General features: G+C 35.4%; 2 protein-coding genes and 1 long non-coding RNA gene across 11 annotated transcripts in view; 1 reads left to right on the forward strand and 2 right to left on the reverse strand.

Annotated features, from left to right (window-relative positions):
- Positions 1-1,861: 1,861 nt before the first annotated feature.
- On the reverse strand, positions 1,862-13,162 carry LOC127432184 (chorion-specific transcription factor GCMb-like). The gene is made up of 5 exons (XM_051683053.1): positions 12,560-13,162; positions 11,599-11,851; positions 10,865-10,977; positions 9,351-9,476; positions 1,862-5,403 (listed from the first exon to the last, which is right to left on the reverse strand). Exons 1-5 carry the CDS (start codon positions 12,653-12,655, stop codon positions 4,495-4,497), a joined length of 1,497 nt encoding a protein of 498 aa, XP_051539013.1. The 5' UTR covers positions 12,656-13,162; the 3' UTR covers positions 1,862-4,494.
- On the reverse strand, positions 6,236-9,341 carry LOC127432190 (uncharacterized). Of its 2 annotated transcripts, XR_007895711.1 has the most exons (5): positions 7,327-9,341; positions 7,086-7,230; positions 6,884-6,994; positions 6,731-6,782; positions 6,236-6,637 (listed from the first exon to the last, which is right to left on the reverse strand). It is a non-coding gene; the product is annotated as an uncharacterized LOC127432190 (long non-coding RNA). The 2 variants fall into 2 exon arrangements; XR_007895710.1 differs by having other exon boundaries at positions 6,236-6,994.
- The window catches only part of LOC127432180 (synaptonemal complex protein 2-like), a 28,167-nt gene continuing 22,849 nt past the window's right edge, over positions 12,952-18,269 (forward strand). For 7 of the 8 annotated variants that reach the window (XR_007895707.1, XR_007895708.1, XR_007895709.1 and 4 more), the window contains exons 1-6: positions 12,952-13,060; positions 16,588-16,899; positions 17,006-17,030; positions 17,127-17,212; positions 17,306-17,394; positions 17,848-17,882. Coding sequence is in view for 5 of the 8 variants with exons in the window: in XM_051683036.1 (XP_051538996.1) it covers positions 13,034-13,060; positions 16,588-16,899; positions 17,006-17,030; positions 17,127-17,212; positions 17,306-17,394; positions 17,848-17,882 (574 nt within the window). In the remaining 3 variants the exon portion in view is untranslated. The remainder of the gene's footprint in view (positions 13,061-16,587; positions 16,900-17,005; positions 17,031-17,126; positions 17,213-17,305; positions 17,395-17,847; positions 17,883-18,269) is intronic. The other variant, XM_051683037.1, reaches the window with a different exon arrangement.

Consider the following 18,269-nt stretch of genomic DNA (forward strand, 5'->3'; position numbering starts at 1 on the left):
CCGTATTTAAGATGGTCAGATGGCGTCACGATGAAATCGTTCCAGATCGCCAATTTAACATTGATATAAGTTGGAAAATATGCCTACAGTGGGTAAGGGACCGTCTGAAAAGTCCAGACATTGTGCTAAAACGTGCTAATACTGTGGAGGGTGTGGTAAGAGACCGTCTGAAAAGTCCACAAATGGTGGTAAAACTGTGGAGTTTTTTTCTATATAAATGTTCAATAAGATCAAACAATGTATGAATACAATCATAAAGACAAGTACAGGTGAAGGAAAAAATAAACAAATTAAATAAATAATTAAATAAATTGCATAAAAAAATAAAAAATAAAAAAAATATGTATAAACCATCCAAAATGTATGATGAAGAAGGCAAATAATCGAATATTTGTAAAATTTGTAAAATCGACAAATAATTACTTTTTAAAAAATTTTTTATAAGTCATGGGTCAGGAAAGTTCTCATTTTAGCATATAAGAAAGGATATACAATTTTTATTAATAACACATATTAACTCTGTGGAGGATGTGGTTAGGGGCCGTGATTTCTTTATTACATTATGTACTCTTACATAATGTAATAATTATTACGTTTTGAGAAAATTATTACATTATGAACATTTATTTCATTTAACTTATTACATTATGTGCACTTATTACATTATGCTTTGTTATTACGTTATGAGTTGCTACAAGTGTTAATGTTGGACCCAGTGAAAGTTTGTGGATTGGCAAAAGCAAGAGAAATGATAAAAAGTATTTGAGTGTCATTGTGTTGACTGCATGGCTGGAAACTTTTCGTGCATTCTCAGGTAAGTATTTCTTATTTTTACATTTACATTTATGTTTTTGGCAGACATTTTCATCCAAAGTGACATACAGTGCACTTATTACAGAGACAATCTCCCCTGAGCAACCTGGAGTTAAATGACATCATGTCAAGGACACAATAGTGGTGGCTGTGGGGATCAAACCAGCAACCTTCTGCTTATAAATTCTGTGCTTTAGCCCACTATGCCACCGCCAATCCAGGCACACACATAATTTACACTCATGATTATTCACAGATTAAATCACCTACAGTAAACAGAATATCTGAAAATAACTAGCTGGAGTGTGTGTTTGTTCATTCCTGCTTTTTTTTTTTTTTTTCTGTTATAAAGTGGTTGTGAAGAGAGATGCTGTCAGCAACAGGTATTACAGTGTGTCTCTCTCTCTCTCTCAGTGTCTTTCTGTGTTTTCACAGTCTCCTTCCTTTTACATGTCTGTTTTCTCTTGTTGCTTGTTGTCTCTTGTGATGTCAGATATTTTATCTGTGTGTTTAATTGTATCTCTTTCTGTCTGTCTAGTGGTTGAAGTTCTATAGCCTGTTCGGCACCTCTCTCGGGCGGTATGATGACAGGCCCGCCGATTAATTGACTGTGATTATTCTTGATCCCTTCTGACAGCAGAATATTCTTCACTGGACTGTGTAGGCTTGAAAAGTGTGTCTCTCTTTCTCTCTGATGTCTAAAAAGCTCTCAGTTATAAAGCCCATGATTATATGCTTTTATGTCATGTTTTGGACTTCCTATTAGGCGATGCTAAACAAACAGAGAGTTTTAAGAGGTCTACATGTCAAAGCTAAAGATATTTTAGGACCTTTTTATTTTGTTAATCCCACATGTAATAATGTTTTATGACTGAATTTTTATTCTTAATTCTCCTCTTAAAAATGACTAATATGAGTAGTGACTCGATCTGTTATAAATGACAATATGTCTGTTGTAGAATAATATCACACTTTACATGTTCTCAGTTATGAAGAGAGACCATTTTTAACAAACAGAACAAAGAAACAATTCTTACATGAATTCTCATTTGACACACTGTTCTTTATTTCTTTCTAAGACAACAGCTATTAACCAATCTAGAAATGTACTCCACACTGATTTAACTGTATTTCATCAATACATATTAAAGATTTACACAAAAATCTACCAGGAATCTATAATCACTTTAAAACTAAAGACATTTGAACAGATCAAATACTGAATATAAATAACAACATATTTCTATGGCTAGAACCATACTTTACAAAATATATTAACACAGACGCGAATGCTTGGCTATCATATTGTAAGCTTGCAGTCCCATTGTAATTTTGCTCTTGCACTGATGTGATGTGACAAACTTAAGTACTCAAGGGGGCTTCAAAAGCCTTCACTATTAAACCAGATGTTTTATTATTTAGGTAATTAGTTAAAAACATTTTGATATTTAAACTAATATGGTGGGGATTTTGAATGAACTGGAGTCTTTTGAATCCATTCATCAAAAAGTATCATAATTCGCTCACTGATTCTTTCCATGAACATTTCTGCAAATTATGCCTTTGCACCAGTAGGTGGAGACAAATGAGCATCATTAATGTGTTTTGAGTGAGTCATTGCATACCAAAAGCACAGAGTCATTCAGGACCAATACAAGTCTAAAGGCGCAGTCACTTTTGCCTTTACACAAAGAAGCCGTGGGAAGATGTTGAGCGGGTATGAAACCAGCAAAAAACGAATTGCCACGCAGCCTTTTTTTAATATAGCACTTTATACTCTGTGAGAGTGATGTTTAAAAGATACTTGCTGATAAAATATTATCCTTGTCCATTGTGAAAATTCAGTGTAGCTCTGTACAAAGCACTGCCCAAACAGAGGTCGCTGCCAAACCAAGCAACTTCCTATTGGTCAATGCGGCGAATTCACCTGTCAAAGTTCACCAAAAATTAATCACGCAATCCGCAACGGGAAATTCTTCGCCACCGAAAGTCCATAGCATGAAATTTACGATCACATGGATTACAATTGAAATTACTGTTGAATTTCGTGCAAAGGTAAATGTGACCGCGCCTTAAAAAATTTAGTTTGACTCAAATCACTGCCTGTTTCAATGAAGGTGTATATTCCTTTAGAGCACCAATTAGCGGACCGCGTTCTGGATCTGTACCCCGGATGGGTTCCATCCGGACCGTGAGACATTATGACTAGGGTTGCCCTCTCTCACGTTTTCTACACTTTAAGTGAGCAGCATGACAAAACAATGGAGCTGTGTTCATCGCAAGCGCTCAGGGGTGTAGATAGCACTGATCTTTCAGCGCTGTATCCTCAAATATTTTTCTCTAGTACCAAACACGCTTCATTTATACCCTTTCCCGGTCCACGCCTGCTGCCCACTTGAAAAAATAAAGTGAACAGGAATATAGATGGATACTGGCATTTTTTGCTAAAACACACTGCAGAAAATGAGATTGACAGTGAATTGATCTTCATGTGTCTGATCAGACTCAGACGGTTCAGCTGAGCCAGGTTTGTGACAGGACAACATGCTTCCAGAGCGCCTTTAGACTATAAAGCTTTTTTTTTTTTTTTTGGTCTAAAATTAACTTTATTAATAAACATGTTTTGATCCTTTTATAAAGACAAATAGATCTAACATTTTTTAAATAAATCAAAGATGTCATCATCCCTGGTATGGATGGCAAGGAAAAGCAACAAAAACTTTTAATTACTAGTTAGTAGCATAGTGGAGTTCTAATGAGACTGTTTCCATAATTCGATAGTCAGACCATTGTTTGTTTTTTGTTGGTAGATTCTCACTTTAAGGAAAATATAAAAATGGTTCATTCAGACTTTTACATTTTCTAATTTTTTTCTTGGGAGATACCCCTGAACCTCTACACAGTATCTTTCCTCATTCACAAAATAATCTATTGGAAGATGATCCTCAAGACCCAACTACTTTGGCTTTTTCTCTGGGCCCCCAATGTCCTAATCCTTGCCAACTTTTGAAGAGACTCCTTTGACTGTTTAGGTTTTTTTTTTCTTGCACTTTTACAAAGTACTACTGCTGCCAACTTGGAAATGTATAATAACTATTCCAAAAAAATTTGCAAATTCTTATGTCATTTCATAGCCATACTGACACCATTATTGTTATTAAGTTATTGTCTGGCCCTTTGCTGGTAAGGAAATGTAGAGACCGGACCTCTTGGAACTTTAATTGAATACTCCTTGTTTAGAGGGTCAACAAATGATATCCTTCACAGCCCACACTCGAATGTTCTTGGCTTTTCTCTACAGGCAAGAAAAGTCACCAAAGCAAACCTATTAATTAATTCTAAATGAACTAACTTGCTCAGCGAGATTCTCTTCAAAATGCTGCTCCACCATCACAGTGATTGACCTAAAGTGGAAAATTGACCATAGAACAAGACAGAAGTTTTTCCTAATGCTGCCCCTTGAGGCAATGCTGAAAATTCAACTCGTTCTAGCATTGCATTATGAGTTGCACACGTGAAAATGCAATGATTCATGAAATCAAGCTTGTGTAGCTAGAACTGTTTGCGTTGGTGTATTTGCATTTCAGACCTATATTTAAAGGCTGAAACAACTTGCTATGGGGATATTGTACCCCTTCTATCCGTTTCTCTTTGTATCTCTCAGTATCTCTTTTGAGTCCCTCAGTATTCTCCACTGTCATACCTGAATGGATGTGACATCCGTTCAGGGTAACTATTTGAGCTGTAGCTGCTGTAGCGATAGCCCTCAAAGTTTTCAGCCCTCTCAATTTTAGCTGGAAGCGTGTCCTGGTATGACAGGGCAGATTTTATCACTCCGGAATCTTCAGGAATCTTCAGTTCAGAGTAGGGAGAGTTGGGAGAGGCCTCTTCCAAGAGCGAGTTACAGTTAGACAGGCCCTTTACATCATAGATATTCTCTCCATACTTGACAACAGATGGCTTAGGGCACGGCTGGTAGGACACTTTTGTGGTTGTGGTTATTATGGTTTGGAGCGCTGCCGGGGTAGTGGGAGCAGGTCCTGTGTACCTACACGGGTAGTCGTTGTTGTAGTAGTGGTGGTTGCCATTGGTCTGCAGCTGAGGGTAGTCTCCTCGCTCCCCATAAGCACCTTTACTAAGAATCTGCTTCCAGCTGTGATGTTTTCCCGTGGTGTCTGCAAAGCTTCGCTCATGGGTGGCTAATGTACTCGTGCCGTGAGACACCCCGCTCAGACAGGGCCCAGATTTATTAGGTTCGGTCTCAGATTGTGGGCTAGCAGGGTCCTTGTACAGTGCCGTTGGATAAGGGCTTGAGCCGAGGTATCCAGGAACTGTGAAATCGTAGCCACAAGGGGGGCGAGTCATATACAGACAGTGGTTGGCAGGCTTCTGCAGTGCACTTGGGGCATCAGCCATGGCCGCAGCGGTGTGCGTGTCATAGGGGAACTTGTAGGGCTCTGGGTTCTGGAACGGCGGGTAGTGTTGGGTTTGGATTGGCAAATTGGACTCTGCAATGATGCTGAAGCGGTCTGGACCCTCCATGGTGAGCTGGTGGATATTTGGGAAGGCCATATCATAGTAGCGCCCAGGCTGATGACAACAGAAAACAAAGATTTATTGATTTACGAATGATTCTCAGAACTGTGATGAGATTAATTCCAATTGTCAGAGAGAGCTCAACGTCTCCAAGCAGCCCAGCTACAGTAATCTTCTCCAAATCACTTAGGACCAAATAGAACATTTTTAGCTATTGTATACAATAGTGTAGAGGTTTATAAACATTTTGTTAACATAAATCTCACATAGTGAAACTTGATCAGGCATATCGGTCAAATTTTTAGTATTTGGAATGAAACTGACATGAAATTTTAAGCCATTTCTTGTGCTGTGAAATTTTAACAGTCTCCTGTGGTGTGACATGCAATAATTCTTCTAAATGTATTTAAAATAAATGTTTTTTTTCCCATTCTTATATTATGAAACATGCCGTTTTATGACCTCATATTAACTAAAAGACTACATGGAATATTTGTACTCTTAAAAATTCCCTAAAGTGTTCTGTGGCTCGCTTCATATTTGGAACCCCTAAAAGGTTCAAAATAGAACTATCAAAAAACCCTAAAAGGTTCTTTGCGCCAGGTGGAAAGGTTCTATATAGAACCTTTTAGGGGTTCCCAACATGCAACTGTAACATTTGTTTTTTGTTTCATTTTTACATTTATTTTTTGTTTTATTTTTATTTATTTTTATTATAACGTTTAATGGAAATGTGAATTGAATAGTTCATATACTATATAACTCAGAAAGTGAAATAACCATATAAAGACATTTAAGTATTAAGTAAAGCATTTTTAATCATTTGTATTTACAAAAACACAAGCAATAATAAACACAATTCATAATGCAATAGTTATGAGAATTGATTTAATAAATCCACAGGTTTGTAATAATAAGCTAAAAGTTAATTAGTAGTTATATTATTTATATAAAAATCATACACATTAAATCGTTTAACATTAACTATAAGTTAACATTATAACCATAAATAAGATTAATAAACAAGTAAAAAAAACTAAGTAAAAATGAATAAAATCAATGACCAATGAAAAGCTGTTAAACAATTTTAACACTGGGGCAGACACATAATAATTTTGTTGCCACTGGTCTGACAAACTGAGTGAGGTCTTTTGGATATAACAAATGAAACAAAAGATCACTTCACTTCAGCCATCTCCATATCATCAGTTTGATGCCAACTCTCTGCACTCTCTGAGGGGTCTGGACACCATATGAGAGATCAGGATGAGGATGGATGTGCTGATTCCTGTAAGTATGTGAAACATTTTATAGACGTGCTGTCAGAATGCAGAATAATTAAAAACCAAGAAATTGGTATAAGTTGCATCTTAAAACTTACATGAATAGGAGTGTAGTATTTTATCTGTATAAGGATGGTCATACAAGTAATGCTACACTCCAGAGCCACAGCCAATTGAAATTAAATATTATTTAGTATCATAAAAACCTTGATGCAATGCAAAATAATGAGAAATAATAGAAAAATATGTACCTTTTATGACAATGTTTATGCCATTGTTTTGAAGTCAAATGTCCCCTTTGACTTCCACTTGTCATCTTGCCACTTGTCATCTTGAGTTAGGCGAAGGTCTTTGCCAAAACCCTTGTTAAATTATTATGACATATTCAATAAATAAATACAAATTATCATATTTTTGTACATGACAATAAAACTACAAACAACATATACTCACAAGTTGAGAAATTGAAACATGTCCATCACTTCCTGTCTTTGACTTTGGACATTTGACATATTCACACTCTTGAATAGAGCTTTATTAATCTCTTTATATCAGTGCAGTTTGCTTAATTCAATGTTGTGATGCGCTCCCATGTTTTCTAGATGCAAAGAAAATGAATTATAACATAATCTGGTATCAGGATTACTTGTCAACCCACAACAGAGATTTTAGTGATTTGTGTGAAATGACTTACCTCCTGTCAGAGAGTATTGCAGGCCTGGATGAAACAGTTTTGTCGACATTTATTCTTTGTGCTTGCTGAAATAAACATGTAAGTCATAAATGACAAGGAGTTGGGTCAAAATAAATAAAAATAACATAAAATGAATAAAAAAATTATTGATTTTTCTTACTTACCAGGGTAATGTCGCCCTTAAGCTTTCAGCTCAGCCGACTTTCCGTGACCATTAAAATTTGAGTTTTGATCATTTGCTCGAGTTACGCATCTGCGAGCGCACAGCTTCAATGCGCCTTTGTAGTTAGGAGGAAAAAACAGCGCTACACGCTCAAGTTGTTTGCTGTTTATGATAAACACAATTTTTTGCATCTTTTGTTGAATTATGAGTCAAGAATGTATATTAATATTAAGATAAACCTGTCATCTAAAAGAGAAAAGACATTGGATCTGATCATCTGTCATTTATCCTTTTCTAATCAAACCCAAAGCTGTAGAAGTACATTGGAAAAGTTGTATTTTTCTGCAGTATGAAATGCAAATGCCGAAGTAATGTAGTGCAGTGTTCAAAACTATTTATAAACAAAACTTTCAATCGTGTAATTTATGCATACACATACATACATACATACATACATACTCGCATTAAGCAATTGTCAGCAATTCTCAGCCTTTTGTGCAAAAAGGTTCTTTTTTCTGTAAATCTTTTAAATAGAACCTTTTTGGCATAAAGGATTCTTTGGAGCTGAGTAAAGAAACCTAGGGTTCTATATAGAACCCTAAAGAACCTTTTTTCTAAGAGTGTACCAGTCAAAACTTTGGACACATACTAATTCTTTATTATTACAGTTTTCCAGATTTTATAATAATAGTAAAGTCATCAAAACTATGAAATAACACAAATGAAAGTATGAGAATTATGTAGTGAAAAAAAAAAAAAAACTTTCCCATGTATGCTGGACACTTGTTGACTGCTTTTCCTTTATCTAATCCAGTTTTTTTATTATTATTATTATTATTATTATTTAATTATTTAAGAATTCATTCATTTTCACAATTTGTTTTTGTCTATAAAATTTCAGACATGTAAGCATAGGCCTTTAAATGTTTTTTTCAAGGTCATTACAAATATTTCAGTCATATTTTCAATCTTTGTGGTGGTTGATGGGATGTGCAGAAGAGCTCTTGCCTGGCCAAATTCTTGAATCACACTTGTTCTCCAAAATGGTTTTAAATGCAAAATAATAATAATACTGTGTTGATTTAGAAGTATAACTTCTGTCTTTACCAACCTGCGATTTTGTGTTTTGAATTAACTATAAGTATCACAATGTTTGTGTGTGTGTGTGTGTGTGTTTGTGTGTGTGTGTGTTTGCGTGTGTATTTGTGTGTGTTTGTGTGTGTATTTGTGTGTGTTTGTGTGTGTGTGTGTGTGTATTTGTGTGTGTGTGTGTGTGTGTGTGTGTGTGTGTGTGTGTTTGTGTGTATGTGTTTTTGTGTGTTTATGTGTGTGTGTATGTGTGTGTGTGGGGGGGGGCAGGTTTAAGTTGTTTACGAGGAAATATTTTTAGGTTACAAACTGGTAATTACAAGGGTATTCTGCTATAAATGTGGTTTATGAGGACATTTCTAGTGTCTCCATAATTCAAATCGCTTAAAAATAAACATACTAAATTATGTTTTATTGAAAATGTAAAAATGCAGAAAGCTTTTTGTGAGGGTTAGGTTTAGGGGTAGGGTTAGGGTTTAGGGGATAGAATTTATAGTTCATACAGTATAAAAATCATTATGTCTATGGAGAGTCCTCATAAGGATAGCCGCACCAACGTGTGTGTGTGTTTGTGTGTGTGTGTGTGTGTGTGTGTGTGTGTGTGTGTGTGTGTGTGTGTGTGTGTGTGTGTACAGGTTTTACTATTCTTGTGGGGACCAAATGTCCCCACAAGGATAGTAAAACCTGAGATCACCTACGTTGTGAGGGTCCTCATAAGGATAGCTAAACCAACATGTGTGTGTGTGTGTGTGTGTGTGTGTGTGTGTGTTACCTCTGGCTCCACCAGTCTTCTTTTCTGCGAGAAGTGAGGTGAAGACATTCGTCTCTTCACTGCACTCCTTCTTGCCTCTGTATCAGACTTACTCTCTGGTCTGGGGTGATCATGGACTCCTTTAGCCTTAAAAATATACATTACAGAGAGAATTAAACATCTAAAAATGCCATAAAACCCATCAATCATAACTATTCAAATACACAACTGTATTTAAAAATAAGTATACACAGTTCTATTGTACAGTAACATTAATCTGTGCAATTAATTCTAAATCTGTGCCTTATTTTTATGATGTTCTGTAGTGCTTATAAATATTAGTCGTTACTTTAAGGTAGTGGTGTAGTGTCTGAAGAGTTGGGCATACTGTGAATTTATCACAGTATAAATTCACAGTATTATAATAAATTAATAATAAAATTAATATATTTACATTTTTATACAGTACATATGTAAAATGTGTAAGAAATATATTTTGTCCATAAAAAAACAAAATGGCTGTTGTTACAAATAGTATATCAGGGTAAGTTTCTTGCTGGCATGGTGTACAGTACACTACTAAGAACCATGGTATAGTAACATGATGTTAAATATGTATTTAAATTAAATATTAAAATATAAAAATTACTATAATAATTAACACATACATAATATGCAATAAACTGTTAAGCATAATATGAGTGTAGTAATGTTCACATTAACACATTATTTAGTATTACCATATATAGCCTAGGTAAGAATGAATGGTTATTTGTTTTATTTGTGTACTATAATGTGCTTTTCTGTGTATAGTGAAATTGTTTTCCTACTTAGAAATATAAATTGAAATGATTTGATATCACGAGAAAAAGGCTCCACCGACAGCAGTAAAAGGCACAACAAAAATAAAAAAGACGTTTGATATAATTACGGGACACAGTTGTCCAGCATCTGCAAAGAGCATCAAAAACTAGCACGGGTGCAATAACATGCAGTATTTTCACCAAGTTTAATTGCATAAGTTAAATTTAAATGTATATATATTCACTCTACGGTGCTGCAGCATCGTGTTATTAGATTGAAAAAGTTCCGGGTCAAAAGGCTTTACTCGTTGTACTGATGGCTATATGTACCATCACTTATTTTAGGTGGGCATACGCAAAATCCTAAGAAAGATAGGTGGGCATACGCCTTAAGCCCTAGACTACACTACTGCTTTAAGGAATTATTTCTATTTGATCTGACATTTAAAATTATTTTAGTTGGTGTAACCTAATGTAGTCAGGTTGAATCGGTCATATGATACTTCTGACTAAGACAAAATCAGTTAATATAGATGTTTCAGTATCTTTTTATTATTCAGTACCTTGATATTATAATTATAATATTTATTCTTTTTTGGTATTTGTTTTGGAGCATTTAAGCATTTGAAGTTACCACTGTGATAACTTTTTTCTTTGCAGCAGTATACTAAAACAATAACCTCCCCTACTGTATTAATCAATACTCAATGTCTTCAATACAATTACACACACCTGGAAAAAAATGGCCTTTCCATCAACTCTCCAAAAATTGGTGACTGGATATCCACTGTGACCTCGGCACAAAATCAACTCTAGAGCTGAGTTACAGTTCGGGCAAAGCTTTTCTGTAAAACAATGCAGAAAGTTCAATATTTCTGTTGAGAATGCACATCATTTACACATGCTTTTACATTTTACAAAGATTGTTGTTTAAATCTGCTTTTTTCAAGAAATGCTATGGGACGTTACACTTCACAACTTCAAACAAAAGGTCAAGTGTTCTCTAACTAAGCAAACTGAGACTTAAGAGTTAGAGGGTCAGACTCTCTTGACAGAAGAGGATAATTCAGTGACCCGCAGTGGATGTGTTTTGGGAGCATACTGGACATTCCTATACAGTAAGGTCCATTAACAGAGGTCACTGCATTAAAAGCATTTAGTTCCTAAAAGCATTGTAGAGCATGACGAAGTTCCTATGACGCTGGAGGAGATCCTTTTTAGGTAGAACCCTTTACAGCGAAAAACTTAATAAGAAAAGGGTCTTTGGTGATACAAAACCCCTTTATTTTTAAGAATGTATGTTAAGATATTTGAAAGGTGTAACTGTCTAGCAGGCACCTACTTGCCATACCATAATAGCACAAGCCTGTTTTGTAAGATCTGATTTTTCTTATCAGATCTGTTTCTTACAAGATGAACTTGTTTGGTAGATGCTGCTTGTTTGAAAGAAAAGTTGGTGAACTCACTCTGTTGTTTCTGTCGAGCTTTATCACAGATGGCCGGTCTCAGCTGGAGTTTGGCCCCGTCTGGGAGAGAGCAGTTCCGTGAACACACCACCACTCCGAGACAAGACTTCTTCAGGATTTGACAGTTGTGATTGTTTGTGTTTCTCATGGCCCATCCGCTCAGGTGTCTCTGCGCATTCTTATCCTCACAGCTGTAGATATAACGCACATATCCATCCGTCCACTCCTGGAACACATCATACTGCTTCATTACCTGGAAAAAAAGTCAAGATGTTTTGTTTGCTATATGTAATTCAAGCCTGCCAAAATATTGAACATTGGAGCGATGCTAACAATATACTGTATATACTGTATATTTATCTTTTATTCACTTTTAATATAATTTGTTGCTTACTTTAGCTAGGCTATATTATGATATTTTATAAGCATTAAAGTAAGCAAATAAAAGCTAAACAAATATTTAAAGATTTGAATTTATTGTCCATTGCATTACATAGACGTCCATTTTTTTTTTTTTTTTGGTTTGATTTAACACAAAAATATTATGTCTGAATCAAACTGACTACATTCAACTGATTACATTTAAACCAACATCATTTTAAGGGACAGATAAGGTAGCCCATACAGAATTCTGAAATATGGCTATATATGAACATTTAAATAAAAGTACAGTTCATACATTTAAGCATAGCCTATATGTACATATTGAAATTACACTATATGAAAACTGCCATTTAAAAAAAAAAAAAATAAAAAAAAAATAAAAAAAAAATTCAATATATGTTGCATTTATATAGGCTACAAGTATGTGACTTTTTATAGAAGTGAAAAACATATATCAAATTAGGAGAAATAGCTCCTTAAGGTTACAAGCGCCTTTTTAAATATTTTATTAATATTCATTTATGCTCATAAATGCGTAAGAGATTTGACTTTATATGCGCTAGAGTTAAATCTTTACCTGCGGAAGTTTGGGGTCGTTTATATCCCAAGTCAACTTCATCCCTATAGAACACACGCAGTCCGAGCTGTCAAACTGATCTGAGGATTTTGACATGATGATTCTCAGATCCGGATCATAGTAACCATCAGAAGAAGAAAAAATCAAGACACTAAATCAGTTCATAAAATGGATCATACATCTCCCATTCACGTCCTATACTTGCAAAACTGTCGTTCTTGTCTCCTGTTAAATCCACGTTCGTGTGAGCCCGTCCAGGTGCGCTTCACACAGGTAATGGTTTCAGGTAAACGCTGCTGTGTCTATGTAAAGAAGGAGGCTGGGCTTACACACACACACACACACACACAATGACTAGCTCAAACACTGCGTACTTTCACTTTACATGATTCGTGCGATTCACCTTTACTAACGGCGAGTGATTTTAACACAACCGCGGAACGAAAGCTCAGTGTTTGACTAGAGACAGCAGAGATGTGGCCCAGAATGACACCGCTTCGGGTAAATACATTTTCCTTACGCATCCCAGATTTTATCTTTGCGTTTGCAGTTTTAGGGGAAAATGACAGTCTCTGTTCTAACTGAACCCGACGGTGTGGTATTTCACATGTCGTCAGCGAAATTTATGCGAGCAACTTTGAGTGGGACTGAACCGCAGTTGCTGGTGACTGGTCCAGTCGGTGGAGTAATGTGATCTACTGCAGGTCATTAGTTGTTGTGTGTAAACGAAAAGCCGCACAGCTGACACAACACGGACTTGTCGTTAACACAACAAACACAACACAGTTCATAAACACACGCACCTTTTTACAGTATGTATCCATTGAAGATCACTGATGTCATTGGAAATGACAAATATTAGTGATTTTCAGGCGACACATTCACCCTGAACACATGCTCAACTTTACAGTTTAAAGGTCTACGGCAAGGCAACAAAAGAAGACAAATGTTGACATTATCTGAATCGCAAAATCAATAGATCTGTTTTTTATTAGTACGCGAATTTGTCAAATAATAATAATAATAATAATAGCTAATAATAATCATTTTAATATGTTTTTAATGCAACGAGCATGCTCAGTACTGCATTGGTTTCAGTCCTCACATAAGAAACTCACAATAATCTCAACTAAATTATTTAACCTAAATCTAAAATTGATGTATGTTGCTGGTTAAATTCAACATGAACGGCTCATATTATTGTAGTTAATAGCGAGCAGCTAAATACATTTTTCGTGGCTGTACTAGTCTTGTTAGAACAAAATATCTTTTAATTAAAGTAGCCTATAATCAACGTTAATTGAGTCTTGAATAAACATCTTGAATATATTCTTACTAAAACTTAAGACTTTGTTGTGAGTGCATTCCCTGTCTAATGTTACAACTTTATACAAGATATAAAAAATATTTGATGTGTGCTTTTATTTTAAATTGACTCGTTTTTCTCCAATCCATTATGGTGTTGTCAATCTCAATGAAATCATATAGGCCTATTCACAGTATATATATATATATATATATATATATATATATATATATATATATATATATATATCACTGCAAATGCATATATCCAACCTACTGAAAGATTGTAAAAAAAAAAAAAATGCTTCCGTCATACTGGCCATTTATTTCTTTTTCAGAAAAGAGAAAGCAGCTGTAGTTACGTTCATCTTCGAACTTCGTCGTAACATGTGCTATTAACAGACACTCATCAAAAAGTCCCACATTTACTTATTGATTGTAATACTGTATCTTTCTGGGTTGCATTATTTTACCATTATTTTACCATTGCTATTTTCTTCAAAACATCACTCCCTTTATGTCTTCATGGTTACAGTAAACACAAACAGCTACTCACATTGTGTGTGTACTTCGTATTGGCTGTCTGTAAAATGCATGTAATTTGCTCAAATCTGGATGGATTATACTATTCGTCTTTAGTTTTTCACACTCTATTACCTTCAGATTTTATGCAGGTGATGGGATGAAGATGTGCATCTATTACACTTTCTTAAACCCAAACTATACTGTAGCAATAACCTTGATTAATACCCTACTGTCATAAAAAAGTAGGTGGTGATGTTGAGAATAAACGCCAGTTCTGAGTTCAGTGTTCAGAGATCCTTCCTCTTTAGCGCGGAATTAAGTTGTACAACAAATATCTCTGTTGCACAGGTAGGTTCATTTCCCCCGATTAAGAAAGGACAGACGTCTGATCCGAGCATTTACCTAACTGATCAAACCCCTGGAGAGTAAATAAAGTTAACGAGTGTGCGCTGGTTAACCTCATTGCCAAATTCTGACAAATGTAGATATGGATAAAGTTATCAAATAAAATTGGTCACAATAAAATAAAATAGCTTACCTCAGATATGACCAACAGAATATATTGCTTAGCTAAAAATAAAATGCCACTTGAATTTAGCGAAAATGTTTGCGCAAACAAATACGAGTTCACAAAGATGAAATTAATAATTAAATAAATAGTCAATGAGCAATTTTTTGTGCTAATTCTTTTTGAACTTTTTTTTTTACATTTGAATTATTTATCATCTTTGAAATAGGCTAGATTAAAATATTTGAGCAAATGAAAAGTGGTAGGCTTATAGGCTACGTAATTATTATTATTTTGTTTGTTTGTATATGTCTAAAGGCCATAGGGGGCGACGTGAATATATGCATCCTGGGTAAATGCTTGGCTCATGAATATTAATTACGTTTCTGTGCCGTTGCCCCAGTAAGCCTACTTTATTTAGTGAAAGGCAGGCGTTGGTCAGGCTAATTAATATATGGTACCATATCTGGTTTGATGAATAAATATGAAGTAATCACGACACTGGACCTTCCAGCATCTTTACTTCAGCTGAAAATCGTGTTATTCTGGAGTAGGCTAGTCATATGATGCAGTCACCTTCAGGACGACAGCACAATTACAACCAAATTTAAGCTTGTAGTTGAAGTTACGGTGCTTTCGTTGTAACCTATGACACTTTGAGCAATGTAGGTTAATGTAACTTTATCAGGTTTATTTTGTGAACACTGAAGTGAACACACTGTCCACAATTAGTAAATTAACTTACAGTATACGTTAAAAAAAGTCGACCCGTTCTTTGACAGTGGCAAAGAATTCCCTCAAATGTTTAGGTAGATGATTCAATTGTAGGTTTTGGAGACGGAATGCACAGCATAGCAGTCAATCTCTGGTAATGTTAGAACTTTAAACATTTGCCAGGTAAATTACAAGTAGGTCAAGGTGTGCAGCTACAGCTAATGTTCTCTAATCAAAACCCAACATAGAAATGTATACACTGAAATAATTCGTTTTATTTCAACTAGGCTAGTAGCCTACTGAAAGTGAGCCAAGTTCATCGTCCACTGATCGGTCCTTTCTTAATTAAAAGACACCTGTATTTAATGAGTCAGTCAGTGTGAGGAGTTCACTGGCCTGTTCGTCATGAGTGTGAGTTCCTCTGGAGATTTTTTAAGTGTTTTTATTAGTAGTAGTAAGCCTATTTACAAGATCCACATTCGTAAAGCTGTATGACTGTTCAATCATTATGGTATGATTATAGATCGATGTCTAACAGCCTTACATGAACACATTTAATCTTAGGCTACCATATTACCTGCAGCTGAAGCACATACACTGAACCATGTTGTTTCTTTCTGTTTTTTCTCTTAATATTGCATATTTTAATCTAGTTCTGTTCCTAATTCCAGTTTGCAAGCAGACTACAGGATGCCTTTATCCAAAATAACGTTAATGAGATTTTTTTGATTGTTATTGAGGAAAAATCTTCCGTATCCTTGGTCGATCGATTGGATGAGGTTGTTATCAAGGCATGTTACGCTTTCTCTGGATTCATGTTTTCATGCAACCTCGACAGTACTAGATAGCATGATGATAATTATTTTAATTATTAAAACCTGTTTCGTTATTTTCAATAGGTTAATAATGTTTTCCACTGCAAGGGTGGAACCTCTATTATTTCTTACCGATGTATAACCTTATTTCTCCTCTTCAGGAGCTGCATAAAAACGAACACAAGAATGTCGCCTTAATATTACGAGCCATTGACCATGTGATCAGTAAGGATGAAGACTGTATCCAGAAACTTGTTCATCGCGGCTTGGTTGTGAAGATAAGCATTTTTAATTCATTCAGATTAACATTTAAAAGATCACGAGTATGCATACTAGTCAGTATATTCATTTACAATGTGCTGTCGTTTTACATGCTGAATTGGTTTGAGACGGTGTCAGAGAATCTTAAAGAACCGCACAAACGATCCAAGGTGGCCATGAAGCTCATCGAAGTTTTCTACGAAGTTTCCATGGTAATAGCCTATATTTTGTCTCTGCCGAGAAGACTATTTTCTGTTTACTTTTTTATTTTTTCAATTACGAATGCTTTTTTTTTTTTTTTTTTTTTTTTTAATACAGAGTCTGTGTCAGATCACCACTGCAGGTGACCCAGATTTCATTATTTATAAAGTCAGTTATATATATTCTTGCTGTGTAATTATACACATTAAAAACGGCATACTTTCTGTGCATGTTTAAGGCAGTAATAAGATCCTGGATATTTTTCTGCTGCGGGTTGGGGCTGTTGTGCTGGATCATGAAGTGCCTTTCTGTTTACGTCTAGAGGTAGCCTACTAAACATCATGTGTCTATTAGTAAAATGACTGGCTAAAACACTTCTGCTGTGAAATGGCTTCTGACATAATTTCGTACTTCTAGGCTATCAGAACCATAAACTCCATGTTGGACAGTAGTCCTAAAGACATCAGGAAGAAACTCTGCCAGTCAGATGACCATATCGGGCTCTTGTGAGTGATCTTTTACCTATCATTACTTTTCTTTAATTAGAGAATATCTGTTGACACAGCGAGAATCCATACTCGTCTACACTTCGAGCACCGATATATTGAAGCTGAAAGCAAGCCCGCGCATAGACGCATTCATTGATCGGTCTGTGAGCGCTCTTGTTTGTAGTCCGTGTCCAAAACTGGCACCGTATCTTAAATCGCATCCCTTCAATCGTCAGGCTCCAAATAGCTGTGTAAAAGCATCAATGAAGGCACCTGATTGGTTCACCGTGCCATCACAGCAATAATGCATGCCCTGAAATAAAGTTCATGAAACCCTTCACTGTATGTTGAAATGCTGCGCTCTAGTGGATATTTTATTGCACTACAACACATGCGTTAATGTTGTCATTTATAAAAGAGAAAAGGAACGCATTTCTTGGCAAAACACTTTTCCCTTGTGATTTCTTACAGAGAAGACTTGGCAAAAGCGCTGATTGACATTGGTGGTAGGTCATTTTTTTTGACAACTGTGTTAATCTTCACATATTGGGTATAATTCATGTTTAAAGTTGAAGTGTGTAATGTCTGTGCCATTAGTTTCATTAAATGAAACTGCAAAAATAATTAAGCCTACTTTTTTCAAACAGAATCCAGCGAACTTCAGTCTTCCATTGCTTGTACAAACAGACAGTCCCGCCCCCAAACACCACAGCCATTTCACGAAATCTGTCCCTTTTGTGTCCCTAACATGTGTAAATGATGACTTAACAGTGAACAGCTTTTACGTTTGTTATAGCCAGTTTTCTTTTCTCAGCATAAATTCACCAACTTTATTTTTCGTCTTTATTATGAGGATGCCTTTATCACTTTTTCTTATTTTGTTAGGTTTGTAA

Source organism: Myxocyprinus asiaticus, chromosome 41 (assembly GCF_019703515.2).
Source record: "Myxocyprinus asiaticus isolate MX2 ecotype Aquarium Trade chromosome 41, UBuf_Myxa_2, whole genome shotgun sequence".
NCBI lineage: Eukaryota > Metazoa > Chordata > Actinopteri > Cypriniformes > Catostomidae > Myxocyprinus > Myxocyprinus asiaticus.

What these genes read in the sequence shown, in the direction of transcription:
- LOC127432184 (XM_051683053.1), bottom strand. Translation starts at nt 12,655, where the DNA reads ATGTCAAAATCCTCAGATCAGTTTGACAGCTCGGACTGCGTGTGTTCT. An exon ending in ACGACCCCAAACTTCCGCAG is followed by an intron (nt 11,852 to 12,559) that starts GTAAAGATTTAA and finishes CTTTTTTTCCAG; the next exon opens with GTAATGAAGCAGTATGATGT. An exon ending in GAAGACTGGTGGAGCCAGAG is followed by an intron (nt 5,404 to 9,350) that starts GTAACACACACA and finishes TGTTGTCATCAG; the next exon opens with CCTGGGCGCTACTATGATAT.